This window comes from Cynoglossus semilaevis, chromosome 13, assembly GCF_000523025.1.
Source record: "Cynoglossus semilaevis isolate Cse_v1.0 chromosome 13, Cse_v1.0, whole genome shotgun sequence".
NCBI lineage: Eukaryota > Metazoa > Chordata > Actinopteri > Pleuronectiformes > Cynoglossidae > Cynoglossus > Cynoglossus semilaevis.
The window spans coordinates 9,465,062-9,483,542 of NC_024319.1; the positions used below are offsets into that span (position 1 = coordinate 9,465,062).

General features: G+C 38.7%; 1 protein-coding gene across 3 annotated transcripts in view; it reads right to left on the reverse strand.

The window, feature by feature from the left end:
• Positions 1 to 18,481, reverse strand: part of col14a1a (collagen, type XIV, alpha 1a) — a 120,429-nt gene that overhangs the window by 25,073 nt on the left and 76,875 nt on the right. For all 3 annotated transcript variants that reach the window (XM_025061661.1, XM_008323480.3, XM_025061660.1), the window contains exons 28-36: positions 13,785 to 13,928; positions 13,408 to 13,572; positions 13,209 to 13,247; positions 12,996 to 13,134; positions 10,261 to 10,403; positions 8,795 to 8,904; positions 2,390 to 2,548; positions 1,828 to 1,905; positions 1,006 to 1,092 (exon numbers count right to left, since the gene is read on the reverse strand). In XM_025061661.1, the coding sequence (XP_024917429.1) occupies positions 1,006 to 1,092; positions 1,828 to 1,905; positions 2,390 to 2,548; positions 8,795 to 8,904; positions 10,261 to 10,403; positions 12,996 to 13,134; positions 13,209 to 13,247; positions 13,408 to 13,572; positions 13,785 to 13,928 (1,064 nt within the window). The remainder of the gene's footprint in view (positions 1 to 1,005; positions 1,093 to 1,827; positions 1,906 to 2,389; positions 2,549 to 8,794; positions 8,905 to 10,260; positions 10,404 to 12,995; positions 13,135 to 13,208; positions 13,248 to 13,407; positions 13,573 to 13,784; positions 13,929 to 18,481) is intronic.

The following is an 18,481-nucleotide window of genomic DNA, read 5'->3' on the forward strand; positions in this document are numbered from 1 at the left end:
GACTGCCATTTGGTTCCATTAAAATATACAGACCATTGTATGAGTATAAATGTTTAATCTATGCCTTATCTTGATGTGCTCACTCCCAAATGTCCTTGAGGGACAATAAAGATTTTGAAACAAGCCGTTTGAATTTCAACCCAGTTTTCTCAGGAAGTTGCCAGTGACAGACCAACTTTGAAATTTACCACCTCAGTCTGAAAAGTTTCTCTGAAAATAAGATCAGTCAGTCAAGGTCAATGCACAAATAACTAAGGGACAGGAAGAAGGGAAAATGCAAAACCCAACAGGCCTGTAAAAAAACAAAAAACTGAGAGGAACCGAAACAACAAACATTCATTTTCATCTATATTCTGTTGGCTACACACTCAGGAAAGTGCAAAACACACATTCTACGCAATTACAGCTACTACTGTAACATTTTAGGATTTTCTTGGCCCTGTCATCTGATCGGTGGACTGGTTACACCATTTGCCTGTACTGGACTTTCATAGCTAACGTTAGTGGACTGGTTACACCATTTGCCTGTACCGGACTTTCATAGCTAACGTTAGCTCTATTTTGCAGCAATATGTTTTGCCTTGAGCTGATAGCATAGGTGATAAGAGCTGCTGTGGTAAGATAACTATTTGTTGCACAATCAACACACAACTATGCTGTTATTGAGGCTGCAATCAGGAAGATAAAAAAAAGTGATGCAGTTGTGTATTCCATCTGTGCTCTTGTGAGACCTAAGCAACAAAAGGGCACCGTCGACACTCACGATAACAGAATGGCGCTACTCCACCATGGAAAAACAACACAGAAATACTTTCTATAGGAAGACAAAAAGAAAAAGAAAAAGTCCAACACAAAATTGAAACTGCAGATAATGAAGTATGAAGCCAAAAATGTTCACTAAAATTTTATATGTAGTGTGAGAAAAAAAACAACCTTAATAATAAAATAATCTTAACATAAACATACACGTTTTTCAAACAATAAAGACATGAGAGGAGGTCTTACAGGGGGTCCGGTGGGTCCTGGGGGTCCTTTGCTGTCCTGGGAGCACGTGCAGGCGTGAGGCATGGCTGGACACTGCTCTTCAACTCTCTGAAACCCAAATGCATGTCGGCATAACTTTTAGGCAAAACAATTGTGTCTGAATTTTAAATAGCTGAACATCTCTTTGAAGTGATGGTATATTTTCGCCTGGAGCTTCATCTGACCACTGTTGTCCTCACACTCGCACAATTTGGACAGACGTGTGTGTTTTGTGCGCGTTTCAAAGACAGCAGCGCTGACTTTCAGCGCGCTCATTAGTAAAATGAACGCACATAAATTAAACCGTTGCCATCACCAGTCAGTGATAATGATCTTGGATTTGGAACAGAGTCCAAATAATTTGGCTTTAATCCTGGATTCATCAAAAGTCAGTTTGATTGTAACCACAATTATCATCAATATCAGTATCTGACAGTGTAATAGCAGGGGAATAATAGCATTATGCAATCACACAGGAACACGGAGGGATACAGACGTGAATATAAATGTCTGTGCATGTGTCACTATGTGAGAGAATTTACAACAGTGTGTCTAAAGTGGTGGGTCTTGACCTAGAGTTGAACACCAGACTGGAGCATTTACACCATTACACCAGGTTTTTCCCAATAGTGCAGCGAGGCTGTTGTCTTGTCTGTTTATCCTGGGTTTGTACGTGAGGTTAAGTTTATTTTATGAACTTCTGTGGTTTGAAAGCTGAATAGAAAAAAAAAAAACAGAAACTCAAACATATACTGTTTATACCTGTTTAAACAACAGTATACAGAGTGTGCATTTAACTCTTACCAGTGCTGGAAGTTCACAACACTTATCTCTGTTGGCCCAGGATGTGCTGCAGATGATGTCAAACATCTGGAGCTGGAACTACAAACACACACAGAGAAGAAGACGTGGTATTATTTCTTTAACTGCAGCTGCCTGACATGTTCTTTAGACTACAGAAAAAAAAAGAAGATGTGACCCACAGTACGAATCTTTGATGATTTTCAATACTTTTGACATAATATAATACAAAATAATAGCAAGGATGTGAGTTGAGTGATTATTTTTATGATTCAACGAGTTTGTTCTGCTATATTTAGACTTAAGCAGCAATGTTTTTTTTCATAAAAAAGGCATTTTAAAAACATATCAAGCTCTGTTGTAGTTTTAATTTGTTTTTTCTAGGAAATGTATGCCTACGTTTTTCTCACTTTTTGTCCACTAAACATATTTAGTTCGCAGAAAAACAATCACAACTTATTGCAACAATATTATAAATGTTCCTGACCAGTTAAAACCAGTCAGCAACACAACACACATCAGTCCAATCATCTGCTGCCCTTTACAGGTTGTACTTCATACTGACTGGAGCAGAGCTGTCCTGTAGTCCTCTGGATCGAACCATTCTTCCCAGGACCTCCACGCCGTCAGTGGTGATGTTCCCCGCTGCGTTGATGGATTTCTCTCCAATCACAGAACAATCTAACACCACCTTTACAGACGTCTTACTGATGATCACATGGAGCTGGATGGGCGACACAGAGCAGGCAGCATTAGCAATCATGATGTTCTTCAGCCGTGGAACCACAGACTGCCTCTCTCCTTTATTCACTTAGACATTTTCTCTTTGTTGTTCAGCCTGTGGCACTGAAAGTGTTGAAATAATTCTATGAGAAAAAACGATTTAGACTGTATGTCTCTAATTGATCCCCAAAGTGCTGACCTGACATTAAACTGACCTCAGCACTGACACTGACATTCAGTGAAAAGATGGCGTTAATGTGGAGTTAGACAGAGTTCAAATTCAAGTCGAAGTGCCTCGTTCTTTTCCACCCTTTGTTGGCTGCTTCATAATAGCTCTCTGTTCTGTATGTGTGTATGTGGATGATAGTGTGTGAGGTGTGAGTCGTGACATCTGAAAAGATGAATACAGTTGTTTCAGATCCAATTAGTTGGTAAAATATTAACAATGTTCAATCTAGTGATATTTACTTTAATGTTTGCTAACCATGTTTTAGCCATTTAGCTGTCGATTAACCGCTAATCTGTTAGCAACTGCTAAAACTCTTTATATTTGTTGTTTTTAAGTATTTTACTGATTAATTAACTAACATAGCAGACAAGTAATATGTAGATACTGTAATTATAAATAACAATAGAAAATAATAATAGAAAATAATTTTTAACACCATGTTTTTGTCATTCACTCTCTTCCTCTCAGGCTGTTTTTGCCTTTAAACAAAGTCTGGACACTACTGTAGAACTCAAGAAACAGCCTCCAAATTGTCATAATCTGGTGCAGATTAAACATAATAACCAGAAAACTGGTATCCATTTTAACATGAAAAAAACAAACAAACCAAAAAAACAATAAAAACCAGTTTGCACAAGTGATGGGTTAAATATGAGCAAAATGTGTTTTCTCTGCCTGCTGCTGCTGTTTGAATGTCAGATGACTTCAAGCTGTCTACGAAATCCATCCACAGATAAAACCACCACCAGCTCAAGATGGATGCATTAATGATTGTGTTGCTCTTGTCTAAATGAATCAGCAGCATCTCCGTTCTTTGGATCTCTGCATCACTGGTCTTCTTTTATCATTTTGAAATGGAAGATGGACGACGGTTTTGATTTAATAAATCTCTGACAGAGCTACATTATCTTTTCCATGTCGCACATATTGGAATAGTAATCTCACAAAATGAACGACACTACTGGTCCAACAGTAAAATCTGGGAGCTAAAATAATTCAGATGTGGACGCGGAGAATGTTTTTTATTCATATTTGATGAAACAATGCACATTATTGTTCCCGCAATGGACATTCGTCATGGTGTCAAATGCGAACTTTGAGCATCACACACTGCAGCAGTACACAATCACATTTTATAAACAAAACACAGACTGTGGATTCCCCCATCCCTCTTCATATGTAAACTACGTACCACATCAGTAATACCAGCCAGGCTGTGACTAAACCCTTGGGTGAGATGAACTATATGGAGTGCAGAAGCATCACTCATGTATTTTTCAACATCTTCCACTACAATAGGGCTTAGGTCAATTACTATTATTTTGAGTTGGATGAGATTTCTTTAAAACCCTCTTCGTTTCCTGAGGGCAGACTCAGTGTGTGAGTTTGGAGACTGCTGGATAAAAGGACTCCATGCTGGAGTCAGCTCCTCTGCATGGGTCTGTTAGACAGCAGTGATGTCATATGTAATAGAGTTTGTAGCTGCGATGAATATAGTCTTGGTCTTTGTGGTACTACTTCAGCTGGTGCCCTGTAGGTAGGGACTTGTACTTCACAGCCAGACTTGGACTTGTTTCAACAAAGAATGTATTTTAAAAGATGAAACTACTCAGTGAACTATCGCACTTCACAGGGAAATTAAAAATAAATATTATTTCTTTCATGTTTTTTTTTCATTTAATATTCTATGGATTATCATCTAAACCAAGGAAAAAAATATTTTTAGTGCACCTACACTAAAGAGAGAGAGTGAGAGAATGTATAAAATTATGTTTCATAATGTGTTTAAACCTACTCTGATTTTACAATTATAATATAAGTTGCAAAGAATCCAAAGGTTCATAAAGGTATGAATTAGCATCCTCACCCTCTCTCACCCCTGTGTAAGTTCAGCACACAGTTCAGAGCAGTGGTAGAGTCAGTGAAATAGCAGGCGGAGGAAAACAAACCCCTAAACTGTTATGGCAGTTTTTTAAACACACCGTCTGAGATAATGTGAGGCTATCAGCATTTCAGCTGAAAAAAATATTTTTAGTGCACCTACACTAATGTATGTGTGTGTGTGTGTGTGTGTGTGGGTGGGTGGTACAATTCTGTGCTGGTATGTGTGTGGGAAATGTACAACTTAACTTCTCAAGCTGGCCACGCCACAGAAACGGAGGAAACAAAACTGAAGGATAATATTTCTGAGCAGAAGAAAAAAAAAAGGTTTTTGTGCTGATGTCGTTGAAAAAATTAAATTAAAATTGCATTAAATTGCATATTGCAATGGCACTTTTTCAGTACTAACTGGAAAACGTTGAGAAGTTCTTTTTGGGGGGTGGGGATATTCCCACTTATCACCTCATAAACACACAGACACACTAGAGGAATGCAAACAAATTTCTTTTGGTTTATATTATTGTTATAATACTGTATTGTATTTTGTACTTACAGTATGTTTTTATATGTGCTAAAATAAAAAAAAACAAACAAACCCTCTCATAGTGATATTAGTACAATCATTCTGAACACAGGACTGTATCCAGGTAAAACCTGCTTCAAACAAATCAGTTGGAGTCAAGTCAAGATAAACACTCTGTGGATATCTCAAGGAACATGAGATTAAACTTTCACCAAATTTCACCAGGCTGTGCAACAATCCTGCCTCCATTTGCATTAAAAAACAGGACAATAAAACCTCACCGTATTTCACCTGATCTACTGTGTACTACGGCAGCGTCCAGGTCCTACATCCTGAAGCCCTACATAACGCAGAGCAGACACAGCTCTTTCTTTCTTTTAATCTCTTGCTTATGTATTTTTTAAAGAAGCTTCTGGCACAGTTGGAGCCTGCCTCATAATGGAGGAGTGCAGTTTTAACAGTAGTTTTTAATGGCAGTAAAATACTGGTAAAAAGCTGCAAAAGTACTAAAAACTGTAAAGCATTCAAGGACAGTTGTTAGTGCTGGAGGTCAGTTAGAAAATCATTTATTCATTTGTTTATGAAGCTGAAAAACTAGTTGACCCAGAGCAACATGTGGGCCCTAATGAAGTTAATTTCTTTTGAATTTCTATGTTCAAAAACAGAACATCAGGTTTCTGCTCCTCATCGGTTCATCTCGTATTCCAGTGTCTCCCCCACTGTCTCACCCAGGAGTGTCAGGCTCTGTAAACTCCACATCGCTAGAAGATGTGTTTGATTATGTTAATCCCTTTGTTACAGACACAGACACAGACACAGACACACGTGTGCCGTTCCACTGTGGTCCAGCCCAAATTAAAGACAACACCTCAGTCTCCCACATCTGTTTTCCCTCTCGTCACTGTCACATTCGACAAACAGAAGGACCCAAAACAAAGGGGAAGACAAATTGCTCCGAGGAAGAGGAACAGCTAATCCTACACAGTGGTTTGGTTTAAACAGAAATTCAATGACACTCCTCACAGAAACAATCAAAAATGGCAGCCAATTTGCCTAAAAGAAACTACATTAACGTGATGATACAAACTACATTTATGTTATAAATTAATGGCTTCAATAGACGTGTAGGCACAATGCAAGAAAGCCTCCTTACATCTTTATCATTGAGGATGTTGTTCTTTGGGTTGTTTGCCTCTCCATTCCTTTGCCTAAACAAAAGCCTCATCTCAGTGGTGAAGCGTTCTGGTTTTGTCTCCCTGGTTTTTCTCAGCAAACATTAGAGCGTCTTGATGTTCGGTTGAGTTCTTCTTGACCTGCATTTTCACAGTTCAATTCCTTTGCAGGACTTTTTTTAAAAACCCTGATTCTAGATGATGTTTTTACTTAATAATGCATTTGTGTCTTGGCAGTTATTCTAGGATCAGTGGACATTTCTGCATTGCAAACTGGTCTACTTTTGCAATGTTCTGTTCTGCACAGTGCAGAAACTGCTGAATTCCTTGGCAACATTTCTCACTCAGTTCTTGATGAAAACATTTTTACAGCTTTGTAAAAGTGAATTACCTTCTGCATTGGTGTGAAGGTGAAATTCTTTTAGAAATTCTTTTTTTTATTATTCCTACTATATCTTTACCATTAAAACTTTAGTCTTGTTTTACTTTTTTTTTTAATATTAATATTCAGATTGTTACTGTGTTGGTGTTCGGGTCAGTTCTGTAGAATAGTCAATACATTTCCCTGTTTGTTTCTGAAGAAATAATAAAATAGTGTTGTATTGAAGTGTTCCACATGTAGGATGTAAAGACATTTCATATAAAATGCCTGGTTCTACACACACAAAACCAACAATATTGCAAATACTCCTAAACAATTTTGTCGTCAGGAGATGAGTTGTTATTATCTGTGAAGCGCAGTATTGTGGATATTCATGCCCCAGAGGAGTGAACTGTGAATTAGTCATTAAACTCAGCCTTGTCCAAACAAATGTCATTATTTCTTCCACAGAAGCATCTGCTTCATTTATTTATTTTATTTCCCTCTCACTAAATATCACCTGAAGTGAGTCTGGGAGCGAATGTAATAAAAACATGTCATTTTCAGCCAAGCAGACTAATTTGATATAATTAACATAAAAATATTGGAATACAATGAAGTGCTTGGAAACACACACACACACAAATACTGGCTGTGGTCGTCAATAATAGATTCATTAGAAACAGCTTGTTAGTGTACTGATGCTAGTAGATGGAATAAAAAGATACTAATTACAGCCTGTTGTCTACGCAGAATATTTTTGGAAATATAGTGTTTTTAGCACAAAATAAAAATATAACCATAATCTACACTGACAACTAAATATTAGGGATCAGTAATTTGTATTAATGGTTTTAAAAATTGCTGTTGGACTCCTTCATAAAGAAGGTGCAGTGAGTTCAGTAGGAGTGGACAAAAAAAACCAAGGTGGAGGACAATCACCACCTGCACATAAACAAACACTCCACAGCAGCCGACAGGTCAAGAGAAAAATTCCACTCCAGAAGTCAGTGGTAAACCACCCAACAGGCTTCACCGCTTTCAAAACATCACAATGCATCAGATTTTCTCTTTGTGTCTCTTTCCCAGAGGCTCGCTGCCAAGTTTCCTGCTCCCTCAGTCTCTCTCCCTGCTCTGCAGAGTTTCAGTGCAGCACATCTGAGCAGCTTAAAACTTGTAATGAGGTGAATACTTCAATGCTAACTGGTGAGTGTGCTCCCAGTGGGGGCCACCGATCAAAGCCAACAAAGGTGTTATTTTCAGTGACAAGATGCGGTTTTTAAAAAGTCCTGTTTTAGTCAGACTAATAAAATACTGAGACTAAATGACTGAGTTTTCTCCATTGTCAGGCAGATGTAAAGAAATGTTAGTGGAATCCAACAAAGCAGTGACATGGACACGTCATAGATTTGGTCATGAATTCTTCTCCAATTTGAATCAATGTTTTGACTCTTTGCTCAAACCCTTTCCCAGTTCAACTTGAAGATTATTTCCATTCTGGTAAAATGTTTAAATCGTGTACCTCCTTACAACTGTATTGGACTAAGCAGCATCTAGTAACTACTGTAGGTCTTCTTAAGTGTAATTATGAAAACAGAAAAATTAGGGATGTCCAACAATATCGGTCGACTGATATTATCTGTAAGAATCTTTATTGTTTTTCCTCCGATAATAAAAAACTGATAGCAATGTCTGGGTTTCGCCAAATGAGTGCCCTAAAAATAATCTTGGGGATAAATGGCTGTATATTAAAGTGAAGGTCACTAGATGGCAGCATTCCAGATCATTTAATTAATCGCATAGTCATATGCGATTAATTGTGTGGATTGTACAGATAAATAAATAAATATTACCAAGGCTATAGGTATCGTGGATATTGGAATCGGAAATTAAGTGCTTGGACAATATCGCATATCGGACATCGGCAAATATGCTCATCTACAATATGAACTCCTAAAAGTCATGGTGAAATATTTTTCTATTTCATTTCTGCCACTAGACAGGGAATAAAATAATATTCCACCCGTCTCTCACACATCTTTTCAAGTCAAATAATGAAAAAGTGAGTATTGAGGACGAACCTTGTGGAAGCTCCCGTGGAAAATCTTTTTGACTTTTGTGTCCTCAAAGGTAACAGTCTGGAAGTCTCCTTTATAGTCGTGGTTGAAGAACGTCAACGTCTTTCCCGAGTCTTTGAGAGAAGCAGACGGTGGAGAGAAGGTTAGATGTTTGCACTGCAGGCTTCAGACTCAAGTACAGGTTTGTAGTATCAGTACACAACATGTTGTGGTTCATTTTAGAACATATTGACGCTGCAAAAATCATACAGTTCACCCGAGTGCACATACAGGGTGCAAACATGTTTGACATCTGTGAGATGTTATTGGCCTTTTTAATGTTTTTGCACTTTCACAAAAGTCCTAGTATAGTATAGTTTGTTTGGTCAGTTTTTGACATTCCAGGGTGAAACCAGTTTTGACTTTTTTTATCATGTTTTTGCTATTTTTCAAAAAATAAATTCAAAATTATGTCCTTTCTGCACGTTTCTCATCAAATTAGAGCTGTTTTGAAATGTTTTGGGAAAATCCTTATTTGTTATTTTTCAAGTTACAGGAAATATTTAGACTTTTTTCTTTAACTCAAACGTACAACATATATCTCGTTTACTTAGACTTTTTTCTTTAACTCAAACGTAAAACATATCTCGTTTAGTGATGCTGAAATGTGGCTTCTCTGCTGCCTTAAACCAACTATGATATTAGTCTGTAAAACTGTACGTCACCTCATCCATGGTACTTTTATTAAACCTTTCCATTAGTTCAGGATTCATGTGCCGTGGACAGTTATAGGGCTTTTCAGCAACAGCAAAACATACTGCACCATATAATCTGAACCCCAAACACAATTCAACCTTTTCAGCCCCATTTTTTTTTTGCTGCTACATAAGTTGCATTAGGGTCGACAGGGAAAGAAGAAATGCCAAAACAAAAACTTCCTGCGGCTTCTCCTGGGGTTTTTGAGGAACATGAAGGACAGCTGGTAACCTAATCTCTGCAGCCGGTTCAGGTCTGCCCTGAGTCTCCTCTGACTCACTGCTGTCCAAAATCACCTCTAAAAATGACAGTGCTGGAGGAAAGTGTGTGGTGGTTCTGCGACGACTCCTTTCAAAGTGAGAGCGAGACGGAAACGCTGCACCACAGTCAATCGGGCGGCAGCTATTATCAGTCCATATGATGGCATAAAACTTGGCTCATATAAAATTAAAGAAAGGAACTCTGCTGTTTGGGCTTCTGGTTAAAAATGTATGAGATTCATATAGGAAGGGCAGCTACAAGCATTAAAAGACACATTACAAGGGTTAAAATGTTTTCGTAGCATTTTGCTCCGGTCTCTCGTCTGCAGGTGTGTTGTGAGGAAATGGGGATTCAGCTACTCTCTGCTTTTACCATGTGACTTCAGACTGAGATGTGATGCAACACTGGTGCAACAAACAAGCAAACACTTAAAAAAAAATATGAAGGAAAGAGCAAGGTTGTTGTAAACTCACTGTCGAGGATAAGTCCAACTAAAGGCTCGTGGTCATCGTTGAGAATTTCCCATAATGCAAAGGGCTCTTGGGGGGTCTCTGGTAGAAGACGAATCATCATTGAAATGGTATAATCAGATGGTAAACCTTCAGGATGCAGGTACCTGTACATGAGAGGGGGAGGGAGGGAGGAAGGGAGAGAGAGAGAGAGAGATTGGATTCAGATGTGCTCTTACACTCAGGTTTCTTTACAAACTACGGCTGTCTGCTTTTCAGGTGACGCAAATATTTCACTGCCTCAGATTCTTTGACTTCCAGTTGCCTTTTGATTAATAAATCGTGTTCCTTTTGCTTTTTCTTTTTGCCTTGAGGTTTTAATCAACCCGGCTCTGATTTGTAGAAGAAGTCGTCAGTGACACATTTCACAAATTGAACAACTCCACAGTGGGAAACTTTACAAAAGAAAGTTGTCTAAAGCAAGAAGAGCCATTCAAAAGTGACAAGTTTACTCATTACAGGACATTACACGCGGGACTAAATGTTCTGCTACACATCTGATGCCTTTTTTTTTTTTTTTAATTGATGCATGAATTTTGTATTTCATCATGTCCCTGTGGTGCCGTGCTCTAGTGCTCTATCTTTTCACTCGCATTTCCAATCATCTTTAAGAATATTTATAACCATCTTATATAAATGTGATTACAAGCTGCAATGGTATAAATCTTGTTCACCACCTGGACACAGAGCAATCTCACTCAATACATAATATATGAAGAAAAAGCCTCCGACAACTATCTGTGGGTAATGTCTATGTTGTCCTAGTAAAATTGGACAGGCTGAATTATTGATACAGATAAATGAGTATCACAATAGAACATAAGACGACTCTCGCTGTGTTCACTGCAGAACACCACATGTGCCCTGATGAGATGTGCAGCGGATGGTAATTAGTGAGTCAGTGGGGTGTGTTTATTTTCAGGCTACACCTCATGTGTGCTGCATTTTTGTTTTTCAGGAAAACGTAGGACATTAATTGTAGCGAATGTAGTGGCAGAGAAACAGAGTGCAGTACCACTCACTCCCTACATAATATTTCGAGGGGCGCTGTTTTACACATCAAGTAATGATAATAAACAGTACTAAACAGTAGTAATCCCTACCCACTCCGCACACAGCCCTCCCCAGTACTTAAATCAAGACCTTGGACTGGAGTAAGACTTCATTTTCCAGGACTAATGACTTGAGTCTGACTCAGGCTTCAAGGACTGATTCATGTACTGGGCAAAAGCGCTGGGCACCTCATCACTGACACACAATCTGGTTTCACATACAATACAAAGATACGACACCAACTGTATTATTTTCCAACTCATTTGAATGTGGGTTCTCGTCTGCTACAAGATGATCCAACCTACGGCAGAGCTGGAATCTTATCTTTAATGTTAGTTTCACAGCAGGTTGATAACAACCAGTGACTTTAATCATTTTCTTTGGCGCAAGCACTAAACAGCTCATTGTCCAAGGCTGGCTGCTACTTCAAAGTGCTGTATTGTTTGTGTCCTGCTGACCACAGACTGGAATTATTTTTTTAGTCTTAAAAAAAAGAGAAGAAGAGAAGAAGTTCACTCTGCAGCAAACAATGGAAGCAAAATAACTTAAAAAAACAGAATAAGGCGTAGAGTTGAAAATCAGGTTTTAGTTTGGTTTTAATACATTCACTGGAATGGAACAGGGTGATATATGCTTTTAATATTAACAGCGAAGGCTGTACCGAAGAAATGATTTATGGAATTCCTTTTAATGTTTGAGTTTGTACAAGTCGTTAGCCGCCATTGTTTGCTAATCTTTTGGCAAATGTGCTCAATGGTGGCTGTGTTTCAGTCACATTGGTTAAAATATTTACTGCAGCCGAAGAACATGCTGCCTAGGCTTCGCTTTCATTACTTCCTGCAGATCACATGCAGTTGTGATGAGAAAGCATCTTTATCAGAGCATGCACCACGACGCTGGGGTTTCCTTGCAGCCGCAGGAGGACTGCACTTAAGAGGAGGAAAGCTGGAGTGATCTGCGACAGCCTTAACTGTGGGGAGAGCTGAGGCTCTCTGAATGATGGTAAAGCCATCAAATTGACTGACATGGATCGTACAACAACTTTAAAATTGACACACCAACGCTGACAGGTGTAGCAGCCGTACTTCTGCAAACACAGATCACAGTGGACTCTGATGTAGGTCACAGAACTTAGTAGCAGCCGTACTTCTGCAAACACAGAGTGGACTCTGATGTAGGTCGCAGAACTTGGCATAAAAATCAGAATTGAGACTTTGGAGACCTGCCACTAGGAGAATTTCTTTCTAGTGGCAGGTCATGGCACTGCATCAAACCATAGACTAAGCTCCCTTTGTTATAAACCTGAGACATTATTAGTCTATGTATGTTTATTAGGATATAAACCAGCCTCTGCTGGCCAAAAATTGTACTGCACCTGGCAACAGAAATGTGACCTTCTGTCTAATTAGGAAGCAAACTTCTTTTACTACTTTTTACTGTCGAATTGAGCTGAACAAATGCTATAAAGCCATGGGATCCTCCTTAAACAAGTTCACCAGGATGCTTTTTTTTAAAAAGCCATGGGATCCTCCTTAAACAAGTTAACCAACATGTATTTTTTTTTATTTATATTATTTATTCCAAAGTCCAAACCCACATCTGCTCATTCATTTAATTTTATTAAAACAAAGTAAAAAGTTACTCACTTGGTGGGCTGTGAGACCAGAGCATCTCGGTGTAACCTGTAACAAGGGAAGCTGTTGAAGGAGCCAGGCTCCAGAGAAACTCCAGGGATGGTGCTGTACTCTTTCTCTATTAGGCCAAACTTCTCCATCATACGGAAACCTGAGGGAGACAAAGCATCATCATCATCGTCATCATCATCATCAGGTTCTTCACCCTCATTTTCTTGGTCTTACCTGCCAAGGTGTTACCGCTCATCAACACAGAAGGACAAGCTGTGAGACACAAACGAGTCTTTTAGTCTTTATTTATTTACAACTTCAACCCTGAGAAAAATAATCTATTTTCATTTTTCAAAAACCTATACGTCTGAAATCCTGTCCCCTCCATCACTCTAGTCTCTCTCTGTTTTACACATTAACTTCTTCTACTCACTGGCAGTGGCCGCCTCGCAGACGAAGGTAATGAGCTGTTCCTCTATTTTCTTCACAGCATCCAAATCGTCCACAAAGAAGACGTGTCTGTCGCTGGGTTTGCTGGCAATATTCACCAGCTCTCCATAGTCGGCGTCAGCAAAGCCAATGGCAAAGATGATGTAGCCTGAGAAGGGATTGGAAACGAAGGATTTATAAATCCATTAAAATCAATGAGTAGATTAAATTGCTCTATAAAAAAACAGTGGTGCAATTATGTTTTCGACATATGATTGGATATGTCTTCCATCATCTGTGCCCTAAGACAACACACAACCTGACCAATCCATGTCTAGAAATTAGATAAAATACCAGCAAATGTGAGAATCGATTACTTGCCCTCCATTTGCATTTCCTTGGACACCTTGTTGACATCGTCTTGTGAGCGTCCATCTGTAAGGACAACCAGGACTTTGGGAACACCTCTTCGGGCCCCGGCCTCCGGAGTAAAGATGGATTCTTTAACATGTTTGATGGCACGACCTGAACAATAAAAAAATGAATTAAAAACCCCCCACAGCAGCCGGGTGATTAAAAAACAACCACACACAGAGGCATAGAATATGTGATACAGTGTCAGGTTTAACTGTGTGGAAAGCTGATCACATGAGGCCGCAGTGCTCTGAATTTACAGTAGTATTAGCGACCTCTAATGAAGGAAAAGTTGGCTCAATGACATCGTCTGTTTCCAATAACCTTTACAATCATTGGCTCCAATGACTCGTGACATCAACACACATTTCTGCAGGTGTACAGCAGGGATATAAAACCTGATACTCGGTATTGCACTCATTCCAATCCTAAATTCTGATACAGGTCCTTCATATAACCAAGATTAAAATATTTTTACTTTTAGATTTACTGTACTGGCCATAATAAGTCATCCACGTCTGTGGGAATAATAGAGCTTTTCTAACATAAAGTAAGGCTGTGTGATGCTTAAATTGTTAATGCTCAATGTCTCCGGTGGAATCGTAAAAATACTGTTAAAATGTTGACACTCATCTTTGTTGTTTGTTGGATTTTATAGCTACACTAAAACTAAAAAAAACAAAACAGTGGCTGCCCTAAAAGGAAAAACATACTAAAAAGAAACAATGAAAACCATACAGCATGTCTTTATAAAACTATAAAAAATAAAAAAACGTCACGGGTGATGTTTCAGTACTGCAGTACAATCTGCAGCGGGAAAATACATTTTTCAGTGTCACAGCACGTTGTAATAGAGCAGTGTTCCAGTTCATGTCAGTATCAACGGTCACACTCATGGTTGACAAACTAATCCAGAACACAAATGAGCTCATTAACAAGCTGCAAAGATTGTCGTCCTCCTCAGAGATTACATAAAGGCAATTGCAGGAGATCTTTGGCACAATTTTAATGAAAAACATGTAATATTTATCCCTCACCCCATCACTGAGGAAATGAATTATTTAGTCCATGATCATCTGATGACAACAAGTAAAATGTAAAGCCCTGCCAACGAGACTGTGGCCATATAACCAGGATGGCTTTACTGAAATTGAACAGACTGTATATTAGAACGGAGCAGAGCCATATTGTTGATAGATACCTATACACCTGTAGGACCGGGAATGTCATGCTGAGTTTAGTTTAGCTAAATTAATACCATTTCATATTTTCAGGTAAACAAAGCTGAGTTTAGTTTAGCTAAATTAATACTATTCTATATTTTCAGGTACTGGTTACAGATGTTCCCAACTACTACTGTATACTGTATGGTATTGTGTTTACTAGCTGTTAAACAAATCTAATGTTTTAATCTGATTATTTACACAGGGTTTATCAAGCTTGATCATGATTAATCGAGATAAATCAACTTTTCCAAATATGAAAGCAATATATACAATATGGCTGTCAAACAATTAAAGTGGCAGTTTATTTACAAAGTGCAAAAAAACCAAAACTCACTGGGTCGCAGGAACAAGGCCTAAACCATGAGGCGTGAACATCAGAAGGCATGAACTACAAACAGGAAGCATGAACAGCACCAAACAAACTGAACAACAACAGAGACACACCCAGGGCACCAGGTGACACGGGTCAGACTGACGACAAAGACACAGGTAAGTGTGATCCCACTGACTGGCAGACAGCAGGAAAAGGAGACAGACCTAACTAGAAGTTGTTTAATGGCGTTGGTGGACTTTGGTTAGTACTGTGCCTCTTCACAGCTGCTTTTAGAGTTATATCATTTTAGTAGAGTTAAACCTGAAGTTAAAGTCTCTACAAACCCCATAAGTGTCTGACAGTAAAAGGTGTGTGAAAATTACAATTTTTGTATTAACTGGATATCAGTGCATGGATGGTGCAACTATTATATATACAGCGTGTGTGTCATTCTGCCCATTAGTTAGAATGTGATAACATTTTTAATTTGAATAATTTCACAAATTATTGCAACACTCAGATGTCCAACTTCAGCTACATGTATCTTTTTATAAACAACCAATTAAAAAGTTGTTTGTTTTTTTTGAGAATGTAACATTTAAATCATTCCAATAATTTTCTAATGTTGTGTTGAACCAGCTTTTCTGGTCTTTGAATATAACACAAATTAAATGTGATGAAGGAGTCATCGCATCAAAACACCCAGGGTTACATTACAGGATAACAGAAGCTTTTTGGGTGACATTTTTAAATGACTTCAATGAATCTCTAAAGCTCCATCAGCTGTGCAAAAACACGTGTGCAAATGTTGTCCGAGTGTTAATGCTCACCAGTAAAGCTCGGTCTCCCCGCTGTTATCACACACAAGTTGATCATTTCTATTTAATGTCAATATTTGCATACTGCCCATCGGGATTTGCACCACTCACCTCCATCTGACCTTTCTGAAATTACATCAGCAACTGCTGCCAATGATGCTGTCCTTCTCCTTTTGTCCTTTCACACTCTCCCCTCCTTTGCTGTTTTTAAGGACTAATACCCAGCAGAGCCGACTCAGGAAACACATGAATATCAGATGGAGCAGTGTTCAGACTATAAATTAACAACGATGTTGTTTTATATGACATGTTTTTGGTTTACAATTGCTGACCAAACCGAAACTCTCAGAAAACAACACTGAGCTGTCAGTATTGAAAAATTACTGTGTTTGGCCTGTAACATGTTGTGTTGTCAGATATCTGCCAGTGATACATCTGTTTCAACGCTGTCCTCTGATCATGCTGTGTGAGACCGGAATTACAACAACTAGCCAGGCATGAAGTAAGACAAGACAGGACGGAGGCACGAAGGAGGCGAGAACAAGTGGGGGGTGAAGAAGACGAGGCAAGGGTATTCAGCAGGTGGTGAAGCACAAGGCGGGAAAATAATTATTAAGAAGGCACACGGCGAACAGGGGCAGCGGCTTAAGAGGAAAAAGTGACTGGAGATTTGGAAGAAAAGATTGAAAAAAGCAAAGAGGAAAAAAAGTAAATGAAAAATTAAGTGACGTTGGGTTGAAGAGGCTGTGCATGATCAGCGATCCATCATTATGTGCGTTCGAAATAATTCCTGTCAGTTTGCCTTTGGCCTCCTTTCTGGAAGCAGTTTACAAGTTTTATTTCTCTCACCTGGAAACAATCTGAATTATACTGGGAATATGGAAATTATATGAAGTTGAAATCATGCTGTTGTATCATCCAAGGCCTCAGAGTGATACATTGAAAATAGGACTTTTCCCCTGTTTGCTGTAAACACATGCCAAAGCCAAGAGAATTGGGACATGTTTTTCTTTTTTTTTTAAGTTTGTATTTGTACAATATCTACTTAATAATAAAAATGCCAAGCCATTTTAGGTTAAATATCACTGCAGGGAACAGAGGCAGCAACGTACAACACAGAGTTGCAGGAGGAGCTGGAGCTAATCCCAGCTAACATCAGGTGGTGTGGACCATGGACAGGTCACCAGCCAACTATTTGGTCACAGTAAAAGGAAACTATTCACTGTTTAAATCACTTCTAGATTTACTCACTTGTATTGAGCTCAAGGCTCAAAGTATTTTTGTCACAAAATTTAAAAAAAAATGGTCAAAATATTTTATTCCATTGAGAAATGACCTGTTTACTGAGCCATTGATGTCTCCAAACCTTTGATCTGACGTTCAACTGAAGTAAACCTCTCACCACAAACAGTTTAGGATTAAGGTATTCACTGAAGTAAACCTCTCACCACAAACAGTGAGTACTGTGTTTAGGGTTAAGGTATTCGCTTGTGAAATCATCATGAAAATCTAAGAATTTAGTTTGAGAAAGGAGAGAATTGGTCACAGAGCAGAATAAAACTACTCTAATTTGATCAAACCAAAATGCAGAGAAGCAAAAACCTAATCTTAAACAATCCAGGACAGAATACTCGTAAGAGAGGAGTCTGGAGACTTGTTAATACTTCGACTGCTCTGCCCAGGAAAGAAAGAATTCTCCTGCAGAGACGCTGAGATAGATGAGCTCAGACTAAAAAGAATATCTTTCAGTAAAACACAACACAATAGGAACCTTCTAGCTGCAGAGATTCAGGAAGGAAGGGAGTGGAACACAACACAAAGAACACAATCCCTGCAGTTTCACAAAAACGTAGAAGATAAATGCTGTAGAGAACTGCAGTCTAATCCTGGAGAACCAGTTATCATCTCAGATCAGATTTAATTCAGTAAATGTCAATCTGACTGCTGAAGAATCACCACAGTTTAATCAGCTCACCGCTGAACTGAAGTGTGTGAATACATCACCACAAAATATAAAATTGAAGTATCACTTTTTCCACATACTACACATGTGGGTGGACGTACGTGGACTCATTTACAGTATCTGCACTAGAGCAAAGATTATTACAGCAGCAGCAGGAGTTAATCAATCATTGGTTAAGCCTGACGGAGGCTCGCTGATGCTTTCATGAATAAATGCATGGTAGAAAAAATCCTTAAATACAGCATGAGCTTCAGCAACATTTCCTTGTGTCACAGCGTGAGACACTGACAGAAAGTACTGAAGTATTATTTACACTATTGTTGAAAAAGAGATTAATTTGAGGC